Raw genomic sequence first — 25,409 nt, 5'->3', positions numbered from 1 at the left:
ATTCCTTGAGATCAGTCTATTTTATCTTTGTGAAACAGCCTATCACTAGGACCTGGGACACATCCATTATACCAGACTGGCCAGCCCTGCGATCTTCCTGTTTCTACTTCCCTGCAACCCCCAATTCTGGAATGATAAATACAAACCACTGTCCAGTTTTTTTACTTGAATGCTGGGGATCAAGATTCAGCTCCTCAATTGCTTTACCAACTGACCTGTCTCCTCGGCTCCACATCCCTAGTCCTGTTTTTGATTCACCAGGTAACTGGGGCTTCCTTGAAGTCAAGGCTACACTCATGTCCTAAGACACTGGCTCTGGCCAGTGTTTGAGGCATATAGCCCTCCTTGTGCTCCTGCACTATAGTGGCTGCAATCGCCACTCTGCTGTCCTCTGCTCCCTGCACAGAATGGAGTCCTGCCCTGGCACCTTCTGCCTTCTCTGGGGTTTCTGAACACATGCTCTGTTGATGCCTTCTGGGGACCTTCTGGGTAGGGAAGACTATGGTGATGGCTGACTAGTGATTTCTGGGGAAGCATTAAATTCCCCTATCAACCTTTCTAAGATTTCTTTCCCTCTGTCATAAGTTCTGCCTGGGTGTTTGCTGGAATGATGGTAACAGAGAGCTAAGTCAATATTAACTTACAATAGGCATGAGCAGGAAATAAAGAGAAACCACTTGCTGAGAGACCACTAATGCACAGTCTGGCTGCATGCAGCAGATTCAATTTCTGCCCAGGCGTGAACCCAGAGCCTGGCTCAGCGCTTTGTGCAGAGTGGTGTTCCATTCATTTCTGGGATTTGTTGAACAGATGAATAAGAGGTGTGTTAATCAGCCAATCTGATAAGTAGTGATAGACAAGGAATCAAACCTAAGTCTGGACTCTAGTCAGAAGATAAGAACATGGTTGGAACATCAGCAGCCCTAAGAAACAGGAATGAAAGGGCAAGGATGAGTCTGGGCATATTGGATGTGGCATACAAGTTGGCTCTCTCTCTAAATGTAGGTGTTAGGAAATCAGACAAATAAAACCAAGTGTTCCACAGGATGGAACCCATAGCTGGCCCTGTGGCTAGATACGTCACATGCCCTTGGGGATAAATCAGCATAGTATTAAATGGATTCCTAATGACTCATTGCTATACTCATAGACAAAGCATCCCTCAGCTTTCATCAGGGAAGTGTCCTCTTGCAGTAGATGTTGATTAACACAAAGGCACACAACCACACAACATGTGGAATATGAGAGCCTACAGAATGCCCAGCCCTAGCTGGGATGTCGATATCATATACCTTCCTCACAGATTCAGCCATCACCATGGAAAAGGAGAGCAGAAAGACTTGAAAGTCCAGAGGAAGTGGATAATTGCGATGAAACACTTTTTTCTGGACATGACAGTTCTTGCCCATTTGGATTCATAGCATTCAGGACAGCACACAATCCAAGAGAGACAAAATCCTAGCATTGGAGGGGGTGGGACACATTGGTAGCTACTGAGAGAAGGGGAGTTAGTTTTTGTTAAAGGTGTGGCTCCCTGGTAGGGCAGCAGTTCTCAACCTATGGGTCCAGACACCTTCGGCAAACCTGTATCCACAAAAAACATTTGTATTATGATTCATAGCAATAGCAAAACTACATCTATGAGCTAACGATGAAAATAATCTTATGGTTGTGGGTCGTCATAACATGAGGGACTGTAGTTAAGAGGGACAGCATTAGGAAGGTTGAGAGCCACTGCTCTAGGGAATGGGCTTACACCTGCGTGTATCTGTAGCACAAATTGGACTCAATGGGTTTTTTAAAAAGGACAGGAATTTGGAATGGCAGGATGCAAGAACATGGATCTGATCAAAATACACTATACATAATTCTCAGGGAATTCATAAAATACTATTTTTAAATGGTTGCCAGGGATGGAGATAAAAATGTGAACTCAGCTTCAGGTGATTGTTAATTTGTGAGCCAGTGACGCTGCAGATGGGAAAGAACTCAGAAAGGGGACAGGGAAGAATGCTGGGACACACCTACACATCGGAGCATTAAACCAATGCTGGAAACACTGGCAGGGTTCTGCTGCAGCCCAGGGGCCGGGGCAGTGGCATCGCCCTCAGCCCAGGGGCCACTGAGACACCACCTGATACTAAGTTCTTAGTGCAGTTGCTCTGTGCGGTACTGTCCTGGGAAGGCGGGGACATTGTAGGAGTCACATTCTTAGCTGCCTAGAACCCTGCTCATGTCTCATGGAGGGAAAGTCTCACAGTCTGGAGTCAGCTGGAGAAGTGGGCTGGAGCCGGCTCCCTCAGTGATGTGTATAACACACCTTTACCTGCAGGAACTGGGTAGCATTTTATGTCTGGAACTTTTTTTTTAGAATTTTTTAATTTTTTTTTTTTTGTCTTTAATGCAACCCAACGGCAGTTTCCTCTCCTCCACTCCTCCTACCACCCCCACCCCCTCTCCCACTGATCCACTCTTCTTCCATCTCGTCTCAGGAAAGAATAGGCCACCAGAGATATCCACCGAGCACAGTCTAACAAGATGCAATAAGGCTATGTACAAACCCTCATGGCAAGACTGGGCCAGGCAACCCAGGAGGAGGAAAAGAGTCCCAAGAGAGGACAAAATAGCCAGAGACCCCGCTCCCATTGTTAGAAGTCCCTTAAAAACCTCCAAGCGGAAACTGTAACATGTATGTGGAGGGCCTAGTGCAGACCCACGTGGGTTCCATGATTGCCGCTTCAGTCTCTGTGAGCCCGTATGATAGCTGAAACCTACTTGTACTTCAGTGGGGGGAATGTTTTCTAGACTGCAGGAAGCCCCAAGGTTGAGTCCAGCACATGCCAGTATTGCAGGGTAGATGTGGGAGGAAGTCAGGTACATAGTAAGTTTAAGCCGGCCTGGGTTACACGAATCTTTGTCTCAAAATAAAAAACAAAACAAGATATCATATCTGAGATGGGAATAATTGATGGAACTCACAGCTCACGGATGATAGAATTTTAATGATTTTTAGTCATTTGTTCTTCATTGATGGGAAATTTCTGCTGCGTAATTTCACATTTCTGAATTTAGTATTATGAAGTAGATAGCTACTATAGCTTGGTGCTCATCTATATTTTTTCATAGGTGAATTTTATATAATTTTTCACAGATGGAATTTCAGGAAAATGCAGCTCAGCTACTTCCTAGTCTGAGACTATAAAAGATTTTTATTCTACTTTACGCTTTTTGTCTACATGCATGTCTGTGTACCACCTGAATACTTTTGTCCTTGGAGGCCGGAAGAGGACGTCACATCCCCTGGAACTTGAGTTACAGGTGTCTGTGAACTGATATGTGGGTGCTGAGTCCCCTGTTAGAGAAGTCCGTGTCCTAAACCACTGCTCCATCACCCCTAAAGAGAGACGTTAAAGAGTTACCTCACTTCTTTGGGTTGTAGTGTTTGTAATAGTTTATATTATTTTATTACTATACTATTGTTATTTGATAGCCTGAATCTTGAGGTTCTAATTTCATGAATCTGGAGGCTGGGGTGCTGTCCTCTATCTTTGAGAGGCTAGTGCATTTTCTGGGTGCTTGAAGTGAGAAAAAATGTTTTATTTGCTGTGCATTTAGACCACCAGGAAACAAACCTGGCTAACTTACATTAGTGTGACATGCCTGGACACCTTCGAGGTCTATAATAGTGTGGTCTCTTCTAATATGAACTGAGCAAATAGTGTGATATAACCGCCTATTGTTAGATGGGGGCTACATATGGGAGAACAAACTGCCCCCTTTAAGAAGGTCTTAGAGAGAAAGGAAGCTCTGCTAGGGATCTTGTGGTGAGGCATCGTCAAGGAACTACGCCAAGGGACTCATAAAAAAAAGATCAAATTAGAGGGGACACCATGTCTTGATTTATCTTCCCGTGTTCTACATTCAACTCTGAAATTATTTCAAACACTTCAGATTGATTCAGACAAGAAAAATGACAGAGCTTGTGCTGCCCTCTGCTGGTCATTGCTACACATAGCAGGAACGTTCGGGTCTCAAAAAGAAAATGATTATTATGTTTTCTGACTAGTGTTCACAGTGCTGGAAGTTGTCACATGTGCTACTGGTGGAGAAAAGCAATCATAAGTCTCACCCAGATAGGAACTCTGTGAGCTACAACAGAAACCTGCCTGTAAGATAGAGATGCCTTCTGTTGCAATGTCATGGGAATAACAAACCACTTTAAAAAATGGATTTAGGGTCCACTTTAGGAGATGGAACCCACCTCTGACACTATTAATAGAGGCCTAAAACCCAAGACTTGATACATCATGGGCCCTAGGGAAAACCCAACTACTATTCTGTTAACTTAACATAGCAATGAAGCAACTCTTAAATACTGTTCCACACACAGATTACTAGATTGTTCAACTTCATCAGGATCTTTAGGAAATGGTAATTAACACAGATACTCACAACTGAACGATGTGCAGAGAGTGAGAGACTTTGGAGCCCTCAGCCCTAAAAAGACTGTTTTTATCTCCCTTCAAGGTTCAGAGATCTATGTGGGACGGGAGGGAAGACTTTGGGGAAACAGCAAGGAAACAGTGTGTTCTAGACACAGCAAGGCTGATGCACATAGGAAGTTAAAGAGATTGAAGCAGCACTCAGAAGACCCGCATCAGTCCAAACCAGACAAAAGTCTGAGCAACAGAGAAGGGGAGGTGACAAAAAGTCCTGCTCCAAAGCAAGAAGTCATCTGCACTTGATAACTGATGGGAAGGGGAACGTTAGCTTTCTTCAATGTAGTGTCACTGTACGGTATACCAACCACACTCCAGGGCAGGCCAACACAAACGGGCTCTCTCTCTTCTCTCTCTCAGGTTCTCGTGTGTGTGTGTGTGTGGTGTATGCCAAAGGTCAACCTTTAGTGTTAATTTTCAGGCATGCACCACAACACCAGCCTTCCACTATTTTAATCTTATTTCATATGTGTGTTTGGCTGGGTGTGTATCGCACCACGTGCACACAGGAGCTCACGAAGGTCGGAAGAGGGAGTGAGATCCTTTGGAAGTGGAATTAAAGGGGATTGTGAGCCACCATGGGGCTTCTGGGAACTGAACCTGGGTCTCTTGGAAAAGCAACAAGTGCTCTAAACTGCTGAGCGGCTGAACCAGCCCGACTTTTTGCATTTCTTAATATCACCAAAAGTCAGTACAGAAATAACTTTAGAGTGGTTTCAAGGCAACAACCAGGTTCTGTCTCCTGTCACCTTTGAGAAGGCTCTGGTGTGTCTAAGTGCAGGACAGTAAGAATCCTTTATGTCCATTCTATGACTGTTGGTGCATATGACTCTTCCTTTTTACTATATTATGGATATATGCCAAGTGTGTGTATATGCATGTGTGTGCACTGTGTGCATACCTATGTGTGTGTGCAAGTGTGTGCTCTGTGCATGTGTATGTGCATATGCATGTGGTGTGTTCATGCATGTGTGCATGTGTGTGTGCGTGTGTGTGGTGTATGACAAAGGTCAACCTTTAGTGTTAATCTTCAGGTACTGTCCACTGTCCACTTAGATTTCTCAAGACAGAGTCTTTCACTGGGACCTGAAACTTGCTGGTAAGGCTAGCTGGCCAGCCAATGAGCCCCAAGGATCTGTCTGTCCCCACCTCTTTAGGACAGGGATGGCAGGCATGTTCCACCATGCCCAGCTTCTTACATGGCCTCCAGAGATTGAATTGGTGTCCTGTGCTTTACAAGAGCCATCTCTCCAGCCCCTGTGGACTTAGCACTCTCTGGCATATCTGTCCTGTGAGCAACTATCGCCAGCCAGGCTGCATTCACATTCAGAGGAGAGGAACAGTCTGGGACGGCCAGGGGCAGCTGGGGTGTTCTCTGAGCTCTGCCAGTGTCCTTCAGCTTCTTACAGTTAAAACAGCAAAGCTGAGAGTTTCAGCAAACGGACAGATGGACGAGAGGCGAGTGAAGGAATGGAAATAAGGAAGTGGTTGGAGTGGACAGTGAGAGTTCTGCCCATCAGAGATGATTTGCCTTCTCTTTTGAAGACTCGGAGACATACTAGGACCAATGCTAAACTCAGGAGCTGTGGTGAGGGGTCGGGCCCACACCCTTGCAGAGAAATAGAACAGCAGGTGCTCCCTCCTGGTAGAAGGCTGGCCTTTCTCTCTGAGTTTCAAGAAAAGGGCCCAGTGGCTGGCAATAGCATACTTGACACATAAAGAGCTCACAGACAGTCTGGAACCCAGCCCTGACCGTTCGGAATTCAAATTGCACTTCACGGCAGAGGCGGGTGGTGGTACACATAGAACACACGTTGACTGTCTTGGCAAGAGCTGCAGCTGCCCAGACACGCACAGGGTCCCTGGCTCCTACCCACTCATGCTGTGTCTGCACACCAGGCCTCAGGCTCCACACTCCAAGAAAGTCTGGATTCAGGAAATGCATCAGTTAAATGAAAGAACTCGTAAATAAATTTGGTGATATTGTCCAGTCTCATGGAGGAAGGCAGTCCTAACACCCCCTCCCACATTGACGGAAATTGAGATGTTTGGATTCATGAAGCAAGCCAGTCACAATGCAGAAAAGGGTAGACGATTCTGCTGATGGGGGTCCCTAGGGTTGTCACATTCACAGGGAGGGAAAGTAGCTCCTGCCTTCAGTTTCTGCTCTGACTGCCTCTGTGTGGGGCAGTGACACAGAAGTATAAGTCAAATGAATAATTTCCTGCCTATCATGGCAACAGAAACCTCACTGGGACGCTGTAGCAAACAGACTCAGCTACACTGCTGGCCAGTAAGTTCCAAAGATTTGTCCGTCTCTGCCTCTCCAGAGCTGGAATCACTTGCACTACCACACCTGACTCTTTTTGTGGGTGCTGGGGACCCACTCAGGCCCTCATGCTTGTCTGGAAAGCACAGCTGAACCTTCTCCACAGCCTGGCTACATGTTTCTAAGTTTTATGCCAGGAACAGTGGATACAAAGATGGGTTAGACATCATCCCTACATTTTGAAATTGTCTTAAAATCTCCACGAGAGCATTGTAAATTGGAATGCACTACTTTTATATTTTCTTTTCTCCAAATCCCCCTCTTTCCTGATATGACTTGGTATCTGGCCACAGAAAAGTTCAAATTGATAATTATTACCCAGCATTGCTAACAGCAGTGATAATAAGTAGTAGGGTTTGAAATGGTGTGTGCATTCCAGCTCCCAGTGCCTTCACCAGGCCTGCAGCTGCTGTTGCAGAGGGCACAGGTCCCCGCTGACAGGCCTTGCTCAGCAGGAATAGGCCAGGGAGGGAGGGCAGGCAGGAGCATGTGGGGAGAGGGAAGGAGGGAGCGAGTGCATTTAATGTGGAGCCCAACAGCGCAAGCAATAGGTGCTGTCCAGTGAGCAACAATTAAGGCACAATTACGGCCTCTGTACTGGGATTCTGATAAGCGGGCAGTGCCTGGGAAGCTGCCAGATAGACAGTGGCTCCCAGCAACTGTATGCCCTCTGATGATGCAGGGCTGCTCTGGAGGGAGGTGTAAATGAGGACTTTGCTTTGTGTGTGGAGACAACCCCACAAGAAAAAAACACCAAGGAGGACAAGTGGGAGGGAGCCGAGGAAAGAGCATCCTCAGTGAGGTCCTGGAAAGGGGCTGGAAAAGCACCTGGCTGGCCAGCAACTTACTGTGGGGTAGGGGTGGGAGCAGAATACGGTGTACTTCCGGATGATGCCGTTCAGCTTGAGCGGGGGCAGCCAGGACACAAAGACCATGGAGGCTGAGGCTGCTGCCGCCTTGACGCCAGCCGGAGGACCTGGAACTAGAAAATCCGGGGTTAGTCCCGGGGTGGAAGGAGCCTTGAATGGTCGCCCAGGTGACAACCCCTCCCCCAGTGACTGGTGGCCTAGCCCCTCTCTCTCTGCTCAGCTCTTTGAGGACCAGTGTCAAGGGTCCCAGTGTTCCTTATTTATACACCGAGTCCTAACCCCATGACTCCAGGTGTCACTGTATTTGGAAATAGGATCTTTAAAAAAGCAAGGCCCTGCTGAACTCTCAGCAACAACTGGGCACTTATGTCATTTTCTCTAAGGTGGGAGGGAAATTGGGAAGGAAAGGGTAGAAAGAACATTAGACCTGGGAGATGGGCTGGGATCCTTTAAAAGAGGGTCTGGGGGTCAGAGACAGTGGATGTCAGAGTTCTGCGAAGTCAGAGTCTTCCTATCCTCAAGTGAAGTGCTAGGCCAGGGTGGGAGTGGGAGTAATGGCAGGGGTGAGCAGTAAGGGCAGGGGTGAGGGGTGGGGATGAGGTCAGGGTGAGGGGTGAAGGTAGGGGGTGGGAATGAGAGTGAGGGGTGAGGTCGGGGGTGAGGGGTGAGGAGTGAGGGCAGGGTAAAGGGTAGGGATGAGGGTGAGGGGTAAGGGCAGGGGTGAGCAGTGAGGGCAGAGGTGAGGGTGGGGATGAGGGTGAGGGGTGATGGCAGGAGTAAGGGGTGGGGAATAAGGGTAGGGGTGAGCAGTGATGGGTGAGGATGAGGGGTGGGGATGAGGGTGAGGGGACAGGGGTGAGGGGTGAGGGCAGGGTGAAGGGTAGGGATGAGGGTGAGGGGTGATGGTAGGGGTGAGGGGTGAAGATGAGGGTGAGGGGTGACGGGAGGGGTAAGGGGTGGGGATGAGGCCAGTGGTGATGGCAGGGGTGAGAGGTGAGGGGTGATAGCAGGGGTGAGAGGTGAGGGATGATGGGTGGAGATGAGAGGCAGGGGTGAGGCCAGGGGTGAGGGGTGACGGGAGGGGTAAGGGGTGGGGATGAGGCCAGGGGTGAGGCCAGGGGTGAGAGGTGAGGGGTGAAGGATGAGGTGTGAGGCCAGGGGTGAGGGGTGATGGCTATAACAGGATGCAGAGGACACATGGCCTGTTGTGTTGTTGGCTTCTATCTACTGCACAGGGCACATTCCCACATTCTGAGGTTCTAGAATTCTAGGAAGGTCTGATGTCTTCACAAGATACAAAACCTCCAGTACCTATTGAAGGGCTACGTGAATGGTGATTATGCGAACACACAGACACAGACAGACACACACACACACACACACATACACACACACACACACGCACGCACACACCATTTTGGGGTTCACTAAGATACACTCACACTTGGACATACTCTGTTGTTGTTTGAATAAGAAATGTCCTCTAAAGGCTCCTTTTTTTGAACACTTGGTTCTCGGTTGGTAGCTCTGCTTAGGAAGCTGTGGGAAGTTTAGGAGGAGCAGGTTTCCCTGAGTAAGCAGTGCATCACTGAAGTGGGGGGCATGTTGAGAGTTTGCAACCTCATCCTTTCTGTTTTCGTTCTTGGTTTCTTGTGTGAGGAAGCAGTGTGATCAGCCAGATTCCTTCTGCACTGTGGATGCCCCGACTGCTCCCATGCCTTCCTCACCGTGTCGGGCTCTGCTTTTGGGAGCCCATACAAAACAAACCTTCCTGACGTCACTTTTGTCTGTAGGTTTTCTCACAGCAACAGAAAAGCAACTAATACACGCTCAATGCTTTTCAGGCTACACCAAGCTCGGGATACTGGTAGCCAAAGGAGTCCCAGATTCTGTCATGGGTGTCTTTTACCCTCACTCAGCTTTACCTTTTGATATCTCACCAGTGAGGAGCTGCCCTGGTGCCACGTGGGGTGGATGCAGAGATCACACAACCCATCTACCGCTGGCCTCAGAGGCTCACAGGCATTAATGATGGGCTTAGTAAATATTTAAATTTAAACAGAGCTGGCTCTAGGTATACATATACTATGTGTACTTTTTCATAAAGGGATGGAGGTTGAGTTTAGCGCATGCTTCAGAGTGAAAATAGCTACTGAAAATTAATAGATCATGTTTTGTTTGTATTCTTCCCTTGTGCAGCTATGCTTAGGTTATAGTTTGGGCAAATAAAATGATATTAAGATTCCACAAATGTTTCGGAATTTAGAATTCATCCACTCAAAAGAATAAAGCTGCGTAGTAAGTCACTTCTTATGCTCTTTCAGCAACGACAACTGTGTACATTTTTATTGAACTGAGGGTCCTGAGAAGCAGATCTGAAAATTCAACCGATTTCACCCCCAAGAGGATAGCCATGGAGATGGCACTACAACATATGGATCTGAGACCTCTATGCTTGGACCTTTGGAAATGACCAGAGGCCTGAGACGGAGTTTGGGGATGGAGAAACTGAACAAGTGAGTTGTTCTCACTGCACAAACACCTGCTTACATTAGATTCGGAGTCTCTAATGGTGGTTGGCAAGGTCCCTGCTGTGATGGTTAGTGTTTTGTCAGCCACAAACAAGGGTCATTTGGGAACAGAGAAAATCCCTCCATGCCCGCTTTCCGGTCAATGATTGATGTGGGTCAGTCCAACACACTGTAAACAGTGCCACCCCTGGGAAGATGGGCCTCACAGAGCAAGCCATGAGGAGCAAGCCAGTGAGCAGCACTCCCCCGGCCCCTGTATCAGCTCCAGCCTCCAGGTTCTTGCTTTCGTTTCCTATCCAGACTTTCCTCAAAGATAGAGTGTGATGTGGAGATGGGATAAGTCCTTTCCTCCCACAGGTGTTTTTGGTCACGGTGTCTTCGTCATAGTGTTTTGGTCATGGTGTTTTGATCATGGTGTTTTTGTCACAGCAACAGAAAGCAAACTAGGGCACCTGCCAGTTCTAAGTTATGAAATCTTTTGTGTTTCCCTCTTTCTCTCCAGTCTCTACTCCATTTCACTTCAAAAATGCCAACTTATCCTAAATCAATACTGACATTCAACCTGTAGTTCCCTTTGAGCCACAGCACCAGGATGAGGGGAATTCACCTCCTCCATGGGGTCTTGTAGAGACATCTACAGTCAATCACATCTCCATACACTGCCTGAACCAGGTATAAAAGCAGAGATCAGTGGATGGGCAAGTTAGACCTTAGGCCTCAGGGACAAACACTGAGACAGAAAACTACCATTTCTAAAACTGGATGATTAATTAAAAATTGATCCCAAATTTCTTGTTGATGGGAGCTGTGGAGATCTTCCCATTTTATTGGATTTCCGTAGATTCTCCCGAAAAATGCTAATGTCAAATTTTATGCTATAGATCGATTTCTCTTGAACAATTGTGATGCTCTGAGGGAGGGGAGAGCAAATAACGAGGTATATAGGGAGGGGTGCAGCCTTCTGTATGTCAGCAGCCTGAGGTGTGGTCACTTCATTTCTGCTTTCCTACATACGTCAGTATGCTCTGAGGGGTGTAGCAGCTTGGTTCCCTCTTGCTCTGAGCAAGTGAGTTGCTCTAGGTCTTGTGGACAGCAGGGCACAGACACCAGCATTCACACAGCTCGCTGACACATTTTAAACAATAGTTCCTCTCGTTTAGGACTTAGCTTTGTCTATAGCTCAAGGCACAGTGACTTCCCAAGGGCACTGCATTTTGACTTTAGATTTCCTGAAATGACCAATGTCATTGAATAGAACTCACGAACAGCTGCATATTCTTGGGAAGAATGGTCTGTGAGTTCTAGAAAAACCAAACCGAGTGAGGACTGACATGCACGCAGACACCTCTGTGTAAGGAGGCCCGGAGAGTCAACAGAATACGGTGAGGGGGTAGGCGGATGGGACTGTGGGAGAGAGAACAGGGCATGGCTCCCCTGAGGGGTGATCAGGGTGCAGGCAGCAGAATGCACTCTCTGGATGTCTGGTGATCGTGAGGATGATGGACAGGGGGTGGGAAGGAGAAGGAGGAGGTCCCATCCTTGTATCCAAATCTGAGTTCTAAGCTTTGCTTCTAGGGCAAATGTGGGCTGGAATCAAAGAATAGCATGCTTGGGATCCATGCAGTGGAGGGGGCAGAGACATCAAACCTGCCAGTACCAGCGGGTGACAGAATGGGCCACAGTGAGGGCTCTCCTCCCTAACTTGCCCCACTTCCTGGGGATCGTGTCTACACAGCACCTGGGTGCTGCATGTCCTGGGTCAGCCTGTGTCTGGCATGACCCGGTGCCGGGAAGCTTCCGGAAGGCCTCTTGGACATTTATTAGATACTGCTTATTTCTTCCTTCACCGAGGAAGAAACTAACTGTCTTTATTGCTGATGCTCTGCTGTGCACGGAAGCCGAAACTGCTCCTCAAACAGCTCCGACAAGGACACAGGGAATTTCCCTCAAAATAATGAAAACTGCAGGCCAGTTTGTGTGGAGCTAGTCTGGAGTCAGAAGGGAGATAAAACCTACCTAGTCAGCATGAATCTTTGTAAGAATTCATTTGTTAAAAAAGCCACAAAGCTTTGAATTAAAGCCTTTCTAAAATGATCCAATTCATGTGAAGTAAGACTTAGGACAGTCCATAATTTTTAAGGAAAAGAGCTGACGCTGGTAGTAATTGAAGTTATCTGAATAGAACACAGAACACTCAGCAGGCATGTGAGCTCTGGGATCAAAGGTGACTTTAGTTGAAACAAACAACCAAAAATGATTTAAAAAAAAAAAACAAAGAGATAGAAAAAGAGGAAGAAGAGAAAAGAGGGGGGAGATAGGAAGAGAGGTAGAAAAGGGGGTGGGATGGAGAGGTGAAGGAGGAGAAGTGGGAGGGGGTAGAAGGAGAGGAAAGAGCAGGAAAGTATTTAAGGGGCAGGATCAGGATCAATCAATGCCTACATCAAGTGGGGTAGGAGGGGGAGGACTGACTCCTGCTGGGCTGTGCAGAAGGACAGTGAAGACCAGAGTGAACGAGGCCAAGAGCAGACTGGTGGACGAAGGCCCCCGGCAAGCCTTCTGACCTGGATCTGCGTTTCCCATCCAGTGCCCACACATCTATGTCTCACCATCCTCTTTGGTGCGGGTGAAGATCTGCTCACTGCGGACGCCATCCCCTGCACGGGTGAAGGCCAGCACCTGGATACTGTAGTTGGTGTACTTCTCCAGTCCATCCAACTCCAAGGAAGGCTGAGTGGTGGTGACATTCTTAATCTCGCCCAGCTCTGGAGGACAAAGCCGAAAAGTAGGACCTCATTATTGAGCCCGTCACACCGCCTGGCTGACCTCCTCCCTGTCACACAAGTTACCACCTACTGTTTACAAGAAAAATAATCACCTGTATCAAAATGTCTGCAAAAAACAAACCAAAACAAACACACTGGGAAATTGTAATTTACTCTTGATAAATCAAATTCCAGTGTCACAATGTCACCCTGGGAAGGACTCACACCAGCAGATAGCTTTATACACCTCTCATTGGTGAGCTATCTCTATATAGCTAACAGCTGTTCACTGTGAAACTTCTGCAACGTGAGGATTCCATATACATATGAAATATACATAAATATAAAATAAATGCATATATTTCATTCCCCCCTCTGTGTATATGTGTGTGTGTTGGTTAAACTTTTGCCAGCTTGACATAGTTAGTATCATCTGGGAGGAAGGAACGTCAGTTGAGAAAATGCCTTTTTCAGATTAGCTTATGGGCATGTCTGTGGGACATTACTTGATTAATGATCAATGTGGGAGGGACAAACCCATTGTGGGTGGGGCCATCCCAGGCAGATGGTCCTGGTTGTCTGAGGAAGCAGGCTGAACAAGCCATGAAGGACAGGCCAGTAAGGAGTGTTTCTGCCTTGAGGTTCTGACCTGACTTCCCTTCATGGTGTACTATAAGCTGTAACCTGAAATAAACCCTTTCTTCTCCAAGCTGCTTTTCATTGGTGTGTTTTATCACAATAGTAAAAATCAAACTAAGACATCACTTTTACATGTGTGTAGGTATACACTTGTGTGGGGTGCACATGAACATGTGTGTTTTGATGTTTGGAATCATCAGGCCTCCATCTGTGTGTTGTTGAAAGCTCTGTCCCTGATCTATTGTTGAGGCAGGTTTGCTCAATCAAACCCACAGCTCACTGATATGCCTGACCTTGCTTGCTGGATTGCCTTGGAGTCCCCTGTGTCTGCCTTCCGTCTGGCATTACATTGGTTACAGGGATCTGAATTCTGGTACTCACGCTTGTACGGTGAGAACTTCAACAACTGAGCCAGCTCACAGGTTCATCACTTATATACGTTTTAAATTCTACTATAGCAGATGCAGATTTTTAGGTACTCAAGTTAATCTCAAATATCCGAGCTAATGAACACGGACAACTTCCATCTCTGCCCAACATCATTAACTATAGTCACCTAGGTATCCACAACTCAGCTGGCTTCCACAACTAAACCTGCATCTTGGTCAACAAAAGAAACACTGACTTTGAGGGGTGATAGGTAAGTAGTTTGGCCAGATGGTGGAGGACTTTCTCAAAGGGTCTGTGTATCAGGATTTCACCATGTATTTGTTCAGCAAGATCGAGGCACTCCTGACCGTGTGTGCTGCCTCACTATGACCGAGCAGACATTGAAAGGAGGCTTGCGTTGGAGTTGATCTGAGTGGCTCAGCACATACATTTTACCTGGGCTGAACTCTTCTCTGCGTCACCGCTGAAGTGGCAGGTGATGTGTGAGAACCTCAGCATGTGCTAAATCTGCCTTACTTTCCTGAGTGGGCTCCGAGAGTGCTATTCAGAGCTGGAACACCGTGCCTCCACCTCAGGCAGAAGGCACATGGCAACGGAAAGCAAGTGGAAGGATGTGGCAAGTGTCTACACAGCTGTAAGGCCCTGCGTTTCGAACAGAAGCCAGTCACTTCCAGAGTCAGTGGTGGAGCAGGAGGAGGTCTGGGATCTCTCTTCCAGGGTTAGGTGTCTGTGAGAAGTAGTTAGCAGCATGTGACTGCCATCTTATTAAAGCAGGACTAAGGCGAGAGGCAGGGGCCCAGCAGACACTGGCTGGGTGGCTGGCTACAGTAAAGGATGCCTTTGATATGTTCCAAAAGTATTGAGAGCTGTATCCGTGATCAACAGAGGTGGGGACACGCCAGGTCTGCTTCCTCGGGCACAAGCACTGCCCATGGGACCCAGATGCACAGATCAAGCCAGCTCAGCTGTTCATGACTCCACAGCCATCATTTGACAGGCAGGGAGCTAAGGGACAGAAAAGCCTTGCCAGGACAAGGCTAATATCCCCAAGAGCCTGGACTGTGGAGTTGGGCTGGATGGCCTCACATTTACCACACAGTCTTGGATACGGGTCCTGGTTACTTGGTAAACACAGGGAGATGGGACTAGAAGCATGTGCTTTGACTGGGTCACTGTAGCATGTTGCCCATCAGCATCCCATGCAAGAGGGTCAGAGGTCAAGAGCCACTTACTTTCAGATTATGACATGTTACGGTATATGTGGATGGTGTGTTTAATGCACAGGTAATGCCTGTGAGAAGGGTTTGTCCTGTGTGCTGGGTCATGATGTGTGTGTTGTGTAGTAACCATAGTATTTACACTGTGTGTAGGCATATGTAGTATGCAGTGTGTGTATGGCATGTGTGATGTGTGCTTCTGTGGGGGAGTTTAGCAAAGTAGTGTGCATGGCATATATGGTGTATATGGTATTTATGTTATATGTGTGTGGTATTGTGTTGTGTGTGTATTGTGGTATGCCTAGCATGTATATTGTGATATGTCTGGTATGTGGAGTGTATGTGTGTTGTATGTGGTATATGTGATCTATATGTGTCTGTGGTGTATACATGATATGTTGGGAGTATGTGTGGTGTATATAGTTTGTATGGTGTGTGTAATTTGTATGGCATATTTATTATATATAAGTATACACATATACATACATGCATATATGATATATAGTACATGTGCTGTGGGCTATATATGTGTATTGTGTATATGGTGTGTGTTATATGTATGTTTCATATGGTGTGTTCAAATATGATGTGCATGTATGAAATGTTCTCCAGGTCTGGTTAGGTCAAGCTTTCTCATGACAGTCCATGCTCAGGCTCTGTGGGATCCAGGACAGCAGAGTTGATGCCATGATAATCACATGGAGTACCTTGCTGAACCAAAGTGCATTTCTTAGAGGCAGCCTCAGGCAGAGACTGCTTATTCTTTTCTGGCCTGGCCAGACCCAAAATAATCACACAGAAACTATATTAATTAAGACACTGCTTGGCCTATTAGTTCAGGCTTCTTATTAACTAACTCTTACATCTTAAATTAACCCATTCTTATTATTTTGTATTTTACCATAAAATTTACTGGTAAGGTTCCAGGGCATCTGTCTCCTTTGGCAACTACATTGCATCTCCTCAACTCTGCCTACTCTCTTTCTCTCTGTCTCTCTGTCTCTCTCTGTCTCTCTCTGTCTCTCTCTCTCTCTCTCTCTCTGTCTCTCTCTCTCTACATCTCTGTTCAGATTTTCTGCCTGGCTTTACTCTGTTAAGTCATTGAGAAAAAGCAGCTTCTTTATTAAGCAATGGCAATAAAACATATTCACAGCACACAGAGGGGAATCCCGCATCAGAGGCCCTCAGGCAGTGCTTCAATTTCTGATGTTTCCTTCCTTAGCTTTTGGAAGTCGTGAGTAGAATATCTGAAATGGACACTAATCTCCACTGGCTTGGCCCTGATCCTCTGAGTGGAAAGAGCCATTCCTCAGAACTACCTTTAAAAGATGTGTGGCCATTCTAACTTTAAAGTTTGGTGTGTATAAAGACACTCACAATGTGTAGAACAGTCTCCTAGGCTATGCTGTCAAAAATGGATGACCACAGACATTTTGTTATTCTACACTATGTTCTTTAAAGCTTTTATTTGTGTGAAGACTTCAGTTGCTAACTCTATGTTTCGGCCCCTGTTTTGTGGGTAGCATCTGCTGTTTTGATCCACTACTTGGCCACTACTTGCCACAACTTGGCATTAGTGTCCTGTTCCTGCTCATTAGTCTAGAGCCCTCTGAGCAAGCCCTACTCTCTCCCATCTTACAAGCTAAGAGATGCTCAGTTAATTTGGGTCTACTGTGGATTGTGAGTCTTCCTAAGCTGTCTCCCAGTGCAGGGTAGCATGGGAAGCCTGAGACTCCACTTCAAAAGGAACTAGGCCTGGCAGATAGTTCTGGAAACACAACCCCTAGAATATGCACAGTAGAGGGTCATATACTGGCAGTGACTCAGCGGAAGAAAGCATTTGCTATTGTACCTGAACTCCTTCATTTGGTGACAACAGCAGAGCCATCTGTGAGGCCCAGTGTGTTCCTTACTGTTTGGAGATGGGACCTGCTTAGCAGCACAGACCCAGAGGTCCTAAGTGAGGAACTAGAAACTCTGGTACTTGAGCTCTTTGCCCAACAAGAAATGCAGTTTATGTCTAGGCAGAAGAGCTGAAGGATGCTCCATGGCAGAGGGGAGGTAGGAAGAAAGGAGGCAGGATATAAGGGGACAGGAAGTGAGGGGCAGGAAGAGAGGAGGTGGGAAGTGAGGGGTGGGGAAAGAGGGCACAAGAAGGGAGGAACAAGAAGAAAGTCAAGGGGTAAGAAGGGAGACAGGAAGAGGGAGGCATGGTGGGTCCAGGGGCCAAGGCATGGGAGCATGCTAGCAATGGAGACCTTGGACAGATGTGTGCACTGTCTAAACCTGGGGTTTTTAATTTAGGGGCTCCTTATGGGGATGATTACAAGTTTATTGAGGTGTTCTAGCATTTTTCTGGAGCTCTCACATACTTCTTCTATAGGGACTTAATGTTTCTTTGCTGGGATCTATTCAGAGAAGAAAGGAGCAACATTTAAGGGCATGTTATGTATAACATTCTAAATAGAGATTTATGGTTGAAGAAGCCTGCAGTTTTGACATAGACACTTACCCCAATGCCTAATGTCCCCACCTGCCACTGCCTCAAGCTTTTTTTTTTTTTTTTTTGGCATGTGTATACACAGGTTCAAGTGTCAGTGACAGGTGGCTGAACAAAGAGAGGAGTTTTCAATGGCAAAGAGGTCCTTCCAGAACCCAATTTCACCTTAGGGAGGGGGTTTTCAGGTTGTGTGGGGCATCCCATGGGAACACACTCAACATCCCCCCTGAGTCCTCTTACCTCCGTCCATGAGGTTGGCCCAGTAGATGACCCTGAACCCCTGGAGAATCCCATTCAAGGCCTCCTTGGACAACGTGGACCAGGAGATTGATATGCTCTCTGGTGATGTTGCTATGGCTTGGACATTTTCGGGAGGGTAACTGGGCACTGAAATGAAATAATTAGAACCTATGTTAGCAGCAGGAGGGTCTATTAGCAGAGCAATATTAGATAGGCAGCTAATTTACTATTCTAACATGCCGGACAAAGGAGAATGTGCTCAACCTCACAGAGAAAGGAGAAGGAGTGCAATTCCCCACAGGAATACTGCAACTCGGGTGAGGGTCTTGAGGCTACACAGTTTCTGTGAAGGGTGTTGCAGCTCCTCCCTCCCACTTAGTAACTTTCAGGAACTGACCCCAGACTTGACTTGAGTGGACTTCAAGTCCGAAGGATGAGCTCACTGCCTGTCTGCTTCGCACTTCCACCGCCCTGGCAAACTATTGCCTTCACTTACATTTAGCGCACACATCACTGGGTTCGGAGACTAAGGGGAAATGCAGGAGAGAAGAAAAACAACCACGCAGCTTCCCTATCTCATCTCCCCAGCCTCTTTATCAGGAGCGTAAGGTTTTATCAGAGGCAAGAGGGAAAATGAAATTAGTAGTATATGCTATTTGCTCATTGATTGATAGGGTCTCTATACAGCTCCGGTTGACCTGGAACTTGCTCTGTAGATAAGGCTTGCCTCAAACTCACAGAGATCTGCATGATTCTGCCTCTCAGCTGCTGGGATTAATGGTGCCCACCAGTTTATACACTATTTTAGATACTGACTCTACGTAATCTTTAAATGTTGGGGCAAGGAGAGGGCGCCAAACAATAGCTGGAAGTCATGAAGGAACAATGGAAAAGCAGGGCTAAACCCTCCTGCAGAGTGTGTAGCTAGAACGTTCTGGTCTTCTAGGTTCTAGTTCTCTAAGCCTTCTCTGGTCTACAATCAAATGGCTCATTGTGCAAAGAGTTTTTTAAATGGCAATGTGTAGATGCCACCATGTTGGGACAGGAGAGTTCTCTGTCATCAAGCACTGTTGGGCTGTTTTCCTGCCTTAGAGGAAGTGTGCATGAATTCATTTTCGTCACTAGAGGGCGCATGATCACTATAAGATCTGCTCCAGAAAGCCTGGGACCTTTTTCGTGTGTTTTCTCTGGCCACAGAATGCTTGAAAATGGAAAGAAGCCATCAGAGAGAGAAAGAGAGGGGTAATAACACAATTATATAATATATAGAAAAAATTCCAAAAGCTTCGTGATACTGGTTTGGGGAAAGATTTGGAAAATTATATTTCTGCTATCTAGATGGAGACTGCTTTGGTTTTATTGTGACGAAACCCACTCTTGTGTTCCAAAATCAAAGAGGAAAATTCAGGAATACATTTGGGCTTTTGATGCAGACCCATCCAGGGCAGGAGTGAATTGATGTGGTGGGTTACTTAGGCCAAGCAACGGGGAGCCGGGCTGCAGGGCAGAGAAAGGAAGTCATGCCACAGACTGTGGATGCCCAGACCTACCATCCTCCAGGGTGGTAGCGATTATCTCCTGAGAAGAAGGTCCTGTGCCAGCCCGGTTGCAGGCCTGCACCACCAGGCCGTACTGGGTGAACTTGTTCAGGTTGTCCAGGGTATACACCTCGCTGTCCCCGGTGGTGTCAATACTGATAATATTGAACTGGAAGTTGCCTCCTGTGCTGTACTCCCGGTAGCCTATTTGGTAGCCGCGTATGATCCCATTTTGTAAATGTTTCTTGGGAGCCTAAGCAGGAAAGAGAAGAATACACTCAGGAACACTGAGGCAGGAGAATCATCACATGCAAAACAACTTGGGAAAAAATTAAGCCAGATAACAGTAAGGGTTAGTGCAGCAGCCACAAACTCCCGCATAACTCTGCCGTGGCTGAAAGCCTAGGCCAGCACTTAGCCCTAACTTCATGGCTGCTTTTTCTTTACATTGATCCCTATAAGCCTGCGAAAAGTATAATTCCTAAACCAGGCACTGTAGGAAATTAACAATTGCAACTAACATTAGAGACATAATAGAATTAGGCCAATATAATGTCATAAAGGTCATTTAAACTTACAACTTGCTTATTTCTGCAATTTTCTACTTACTATTGTCAGGTGGTAGAGGGTGAGGGTTGTGTAATGGAACCCGTGCAAAAGAAAGCCACAGGAAAGGCGACTTTCCCTTGCTACTCCTCCTTCACCTGCATGCGTGGTATCTGGCCCGACCTCTTCATCCTCTGGAATGCTTACACTGTGACCCTTAGTTTTTACAGAATGTCAGACACATTTAAGTGGCAGGAGAATAAACCTGAAACTTCAGAGTCTGTGCCCCAAATCTCCAGGTCAGGCTGCTGTAGTTAACTTGACTCACTGGTGAGAAGACATTCTGGACTTGTAGTGTTGGAACACATACCTGTCATCTCTCTGTGAGCAGGTAGTCCTCCCTGCTCACCATCAGCTAGTGGTCTATCTAACATCCTCTTACCATTTTCTATCATCCATCTATCTATCTATCTATCTATCTATCTATCTATCTATCTATCTATCTATCTATCTATCATCTATTCGTCATCTATTTATCTATCATCTATCAATCTATCATCTATCTACCTATTATCATCATCTATCCACCTATCATCAATCTTTTTATCTGTTATCCATCAACTATTATCAATCTATCAATCTGTCTTCCATAAGTTAATTTCAAACCATGGATCCAGATCTCTCAGGTTATGCAAACCTTTCTAAAGCCCAGAAACACTAACAGTACTAAAGGAGAAAGAAAGTAAACATAAGAACTCTGAAAAATGCTGATGGGCTTTGTGTATGGCTGCCAGGTCAAGGCCAGCAGGAAGTGGCAAATGAGGTCTGTGAGAAATAGTTCATAGCTACCGAAGCCAGGTGGGTTTGTAAGGGTGGCCTAGGTTCAGTAAGTAGAGTTGGGGCCCTGTGGGAGAAGCTGTCAGGAAGAGGCAAGGAGAGGGTGCCCACACGAGGCATGATGGGAGGGAGTGGGTGCAATTCTAGGGCAGAACAAGTCTCTGGAAGTCAGCAGCGACATGGAGAAGGGTTCAGATAACAAGAGAACCACAGGGTGCTGAGTAGGGAGACTGAACTCAGCAGATACTGTGTAGCCTGACATGCTTTCCTCCAGGGGAACAGGCACCCCTGGCTGGTATCAGGACACAATCTGAGTCACAGAGATTGTAACATTTTAAACTTTTAATTAACGCACAAAAGCTACGTGTGGTTTTGGGCCTTACAGCAAATTTCTTCCTGTGGGGTTTTTGTGGGATGGGGTTGCTGTCCTCATCTGCCAGGCTGTGTGCACAGGGGTGCGTGTGTTGAAATACGGAGCGGTGGGCTGCTTCCCACATAAAGCATGAGACAGCTTGGGAAGTAATTCTAGAACAAAATAAAAGCATTGCACCTGGTTTCTTGGTAGCAGCAATTTCTCCGGTCTGCTCTGCCTGCTAGAGGCAAGTAAGCGCTCTCATCTAAGAGGGGCTTCCTGACTCAGCTTTAGCTGCAAAACCCTGCGGCTCTTAAGAGGTCCTACCATGAAACACTTAAATGGTGTTGATAAAAGTCGACTGAATGGTTGTTTGTTTTCAGCAGTAGCAGGAAAAAAACCTATGTTGTTTTAAAATGTCAGCTTTCTGGGCCGTCCTGCCAGGGCAAACTCTGACTGAGGCAGGAGGGCCGACTACAGAGAGAGGACTTGTGTGTTGTCTGTGGACATAATGTTGCAGCTTACTTGCTGGCAGGGACCTTGAAACGCCATAGACTTGTGGCAATAAATGCGGCTACAGCAATACCTCCACCATGAGGCTGGAAAGCTAAGGAATGGGCTGGATCCAGCTGTCAAAGTCCTACTGATATTGCTTGGTAAATTAAAGACTCATGTGGTCAGAAAAAGAGAGATATACAGTAAAGAGAGATTCAAAGACTAAGAAAACTTTTAAATGATTTACAGTGTGTTTAAAAATATATGCAGGCTAAAAGTTAAAGTTCTTAAAAGTAAAAAAAGGAAGAAAGAGAGTAGTTGGGTGTGGTAGTACACACCTTTAATCCCAACACTTTGGGAAGCAGAGAGAGATTGACCTCTGTGACTTCAAGGTGTGGTAGTACACACCTTCATTCCGAATGCCTGGGAGGCAGAGACAGATGCATCTTTGAGAGTTCAAGAACAGCCTGGTCGACAGAGTTATTCCAGGTCAAAGATATACAGAGAACCTGTCTCAAAAAGCAAAGAATAAAAGTAAAAATAAACAAAATAGAGTTAAAATAAAGCCGTACAAAGATGAAAAATAAACAGAGAATTTTGATACTGTATGCTATTATGCTCTCTTTGAATTGTTTGAATGCTGAGGAAGGAGCAAGAGATGCCAAAAGATATTTGTTTATAAATGCTGCTGAACTAATCTAAGATAGATATTTTGAAAATACCTTGACTTCAGAATTTGGGTCTAAGGATATGATACTTTGAAAAAGAGTTTCTTCTTTTGTTTTCACAGAGAATAAGACTCTGTGGATTGCTTCTATCCCAATATGGTATGATGGACCAGGTCCTCCTGAAGGGTTGCTATGAACACCTTCAAAAAATTACTTCACTCGACTGCTGACTGAGATGAATGTAGCACACAGGTTATACCATGAAAGACCTAAATAACAGCACCCCCATTCAGCAGGAAGCAGTTTGGAGAGAAATAACTGTGCCCATATTCCCAAATATTGTTTACAAATGTTCTTTTACATTGAAAGGGGGATGTGATATAGATATGAATAATTTGAATTGATATGGATTTTGCTTTAGTGATTTAAATTTAAGGTCAATTTTGTTATATGTATATGTGTTTCTGATCTTGATTAAGGTATTGTGATTGTGTAGTTCATTTAAAAATGTTATGTATATAGGTTGTTAATGGATAATCATAAATAATAGTCAAGTTTTTAGTCATGTTAGATTTTCTAGATATATAGAGATATATTTCAGTTAGATTGGCATTCTTCATATCTTTCAAAGACTATGGAATATGCTATTTAATGTTTTAATAACTTAGGGTTTTTCATGACAATGAGACATGTCTGCTCCTGGAAACACCAATCTACTTCAAGAAGATGGGCATCGAAGCGGATCCTTATGGAGTTTGATAGCCCTTTGGGCAAGAAACTGCTCTAGTCTGGACTATTGCATAAACTGGACACAGAGAACCCTCAGAGAGAGGACTACTGAACTTGCCTAAAGGTAAGATGATCTTTCGGGGTTCCTGATTCATGAAAGAGTATGCGAGACATTCTTCAGGACAAGCAGATAGTGACTGCCTTTGAAATTTCCTGCTTCGTGGAAATGTCTGCTGGAAACTATGGGCCTGAAGGCCGAAGATGGATGCCCCAATGGTACAGAGGAACTTTGGGTGACTGTCCAGGCAGCGAGATGTCTCTGTCATTTCTAGAGTTTTGGATTTCTTGTTTACTTAGGTAATATTATATCCTTCTGGAGTCTTTGATAAACTTGAAGAATGGTTAGTTATAGTTATAGTTTTTCATTGTTATGATAAAAGATAAGGTAGATATAAATATTGTAACTGTAATTCTTGCTTAATAACTGTTTTGTTATATGTAATTTTACTATGTTAAAGTTAAAGCCTTTCTTTTTTGTTTAAACAGAAAAAAGGGAAATGATGGAGGAGGGTCATCTTTCTATCTGTTGTTTCATTGGTTAAGTAATAAAGAAACTGCTTGGCCTCTGATAGGACAAAAAATTAGGTAGGCAGAGTAGACAGAACAGAATGCTGGGAGAAAGAAGCTGAGTCAGGTCAGTCCCATGGTTCTCCCACTCCAGACAGACGCAGGTTAAGATCTTCCTTGGTAAGCCACCTTGTGGGCTACACAGATTATTAGAAATGGGTTAGATCAATATGTAAGAGCTGGCCAATAAGAGGCTGGAGCTAATGGGCCAGGCAGTGCTTAAAAGAATACAATTTGTGTGTTGTTATTTCGGGTAAAGCTAGCCGGTGGCAGGAGCTGGGTGACGGAATGCAACCCGCAGCTCCCACAACATGTGTGCACTCACAGCTGGATATCAGCCGTGTTAGTTAGCATTTACTATTTAAGTGAGCACCAGGGCGAGACCCTGGTGTAGGAGATCACACATGCTTTTCACCTGAAACATTCATGGGCTTTGCTGTTCATTTTGTCTTCAAGAACACCTAAAGATTTTTTTTTTAGCGTTTTAGAATCAGAGCACAAGAAAATCACTACACCACACCTGCCAACTTGCATGTACAACCTCTAGCTAGTTAATAAAATTAATTTTCCTGTAAAAATCATTATATGCAAGCCAATTTTACCAACAGAGATTTATTCTATTTCATGTAGATTTTTTTGTAATTATCAGATAAGTGACTCAAGTATAAATGATAATTTTTGCAAATTATATTCATATCCATTAAGCATGCTCTCTAATTGTTCAGCTGGCTCCCTGCAAGACTTCAAGAGAAAGCCAGTCCGAATCACAGTGGGATGCCTATGCAGGTAGGTATCCAGTGGTGCCAACACCTACAGGAAACTTATCTAGATCAACTGACTTAGAATTGTTCTGGAAGCAGTCATAGGCGAGCTTGCTGAGTTTATCACTCCTCAAGCCTTGAAAGGGGCATGGTTCCTCTCTGTAGTTAGAAAGCTCTGCATCTAGTTTCCCTGGGAGATGAACAAGTGCTCTGCTCTGCTGGTTTACAAGACTTTGTTTAAAACAAAAAGCAACAATGTTGCACAACTTCAAGCCAGTTAAAAGTTCCAGTACAGACAGGGTAATGGCTTCAGAGGCCCCACTCTTAGCTGAGGAGCTGTTGATGGTTTCTGGGGATGAGAGAAACACTTTTCCTTAGGGCTGTGGCCACTGGGAGGTTCTCCATCCCACTGAGTAGCCCACACCCATGTGGGCAGCACTAACTGGGCTCGGCAGCTTAAAAGTTCTACCAGAAAGACATGAAGTTGAGAGAGAGAGATGTGATGGGGGTCCTTAAGGGAGCTAGAGAAGGGGCATGAGGGGTGGATATGATCGAGATAGGCTGTATGCATATATGGAATATTAAATATGGAATTTTAATATGGAATATTAAAAGAAAAATGAAAATTTATTTAAAATTATATTTTCTTAGAAGATCTACATTTCTGTCCTTATTCTGGAATAAAGGGTATTTTCCTCACTTTACACTTCTGCAAAACATGGCCAGGAATCATTACTTTACTTTGTCTTATTATAGGAGTCCAAGGCAAACATCCCATGTGAGCCTGTGCACATTTGACCTGGTTTGTTTCTCTTGGCTAAGGTGAGGCATCCCTTCCTGTATCTTCTGTCTACATCTGCATCTAAGTTTGCTCATTTAA

General features: G+C 45.5%; 1 protein-coding gene across 2 annotated transcripts in view; it reads right to left on the bottom strand.

Annotated features, from left to right (window-relative positions):
• Positions 1–25,409, bottom strand: part of Dscam (DS cell adhesion molecule) — a 563,284-nt gene that overhangs the window by 79,231 nt on the left and 458,644 nt on the right. For both annotated transcript variants that reach the window (XM_026777546.1, XM_026777547.1), the window contains exons 17-20: positions 19,527–19,767; positions 17,977–18,123; positions 12,835–12,990; positions 7,677–7,810 (exon numbers count right to left, since the gene is read on the bottom strand). In XM_026777546.1, the coding sequence (XP_026633347.1) occupies positions 7,677–7,810; positions 12,835–12,990; positions 17,977–18,123; positions 19,527–19,767 (678 nt within the window). The remainder of the gene's footprint in view (positions 1–7,676; positions 7,811–12,834; positions 12,991–17,976; positions 18,124–19,526; positions 19,768–25,409) is intronic.

Source organism: Microtus ochrogaster, unplaced genomic scaffold (assembly GCF_000317375.1).
Source record: "Microtus ochrogaster isolate Prairie Vole_2 unplaced genomic scaffold, MicOch1.0 UNK72, whole genome shotgun sequence".
Lineage (NCBI taxonomy): Eukaryota > Metazoa > Chordata > Mammalia > Rodentia > Cricetidae > Microtus > Microtus ochrogaster.
Note: the sequence above shows the minus strand (reverse complement) of the source record. Positions and strands in the feature narration are given on the sequence as shown.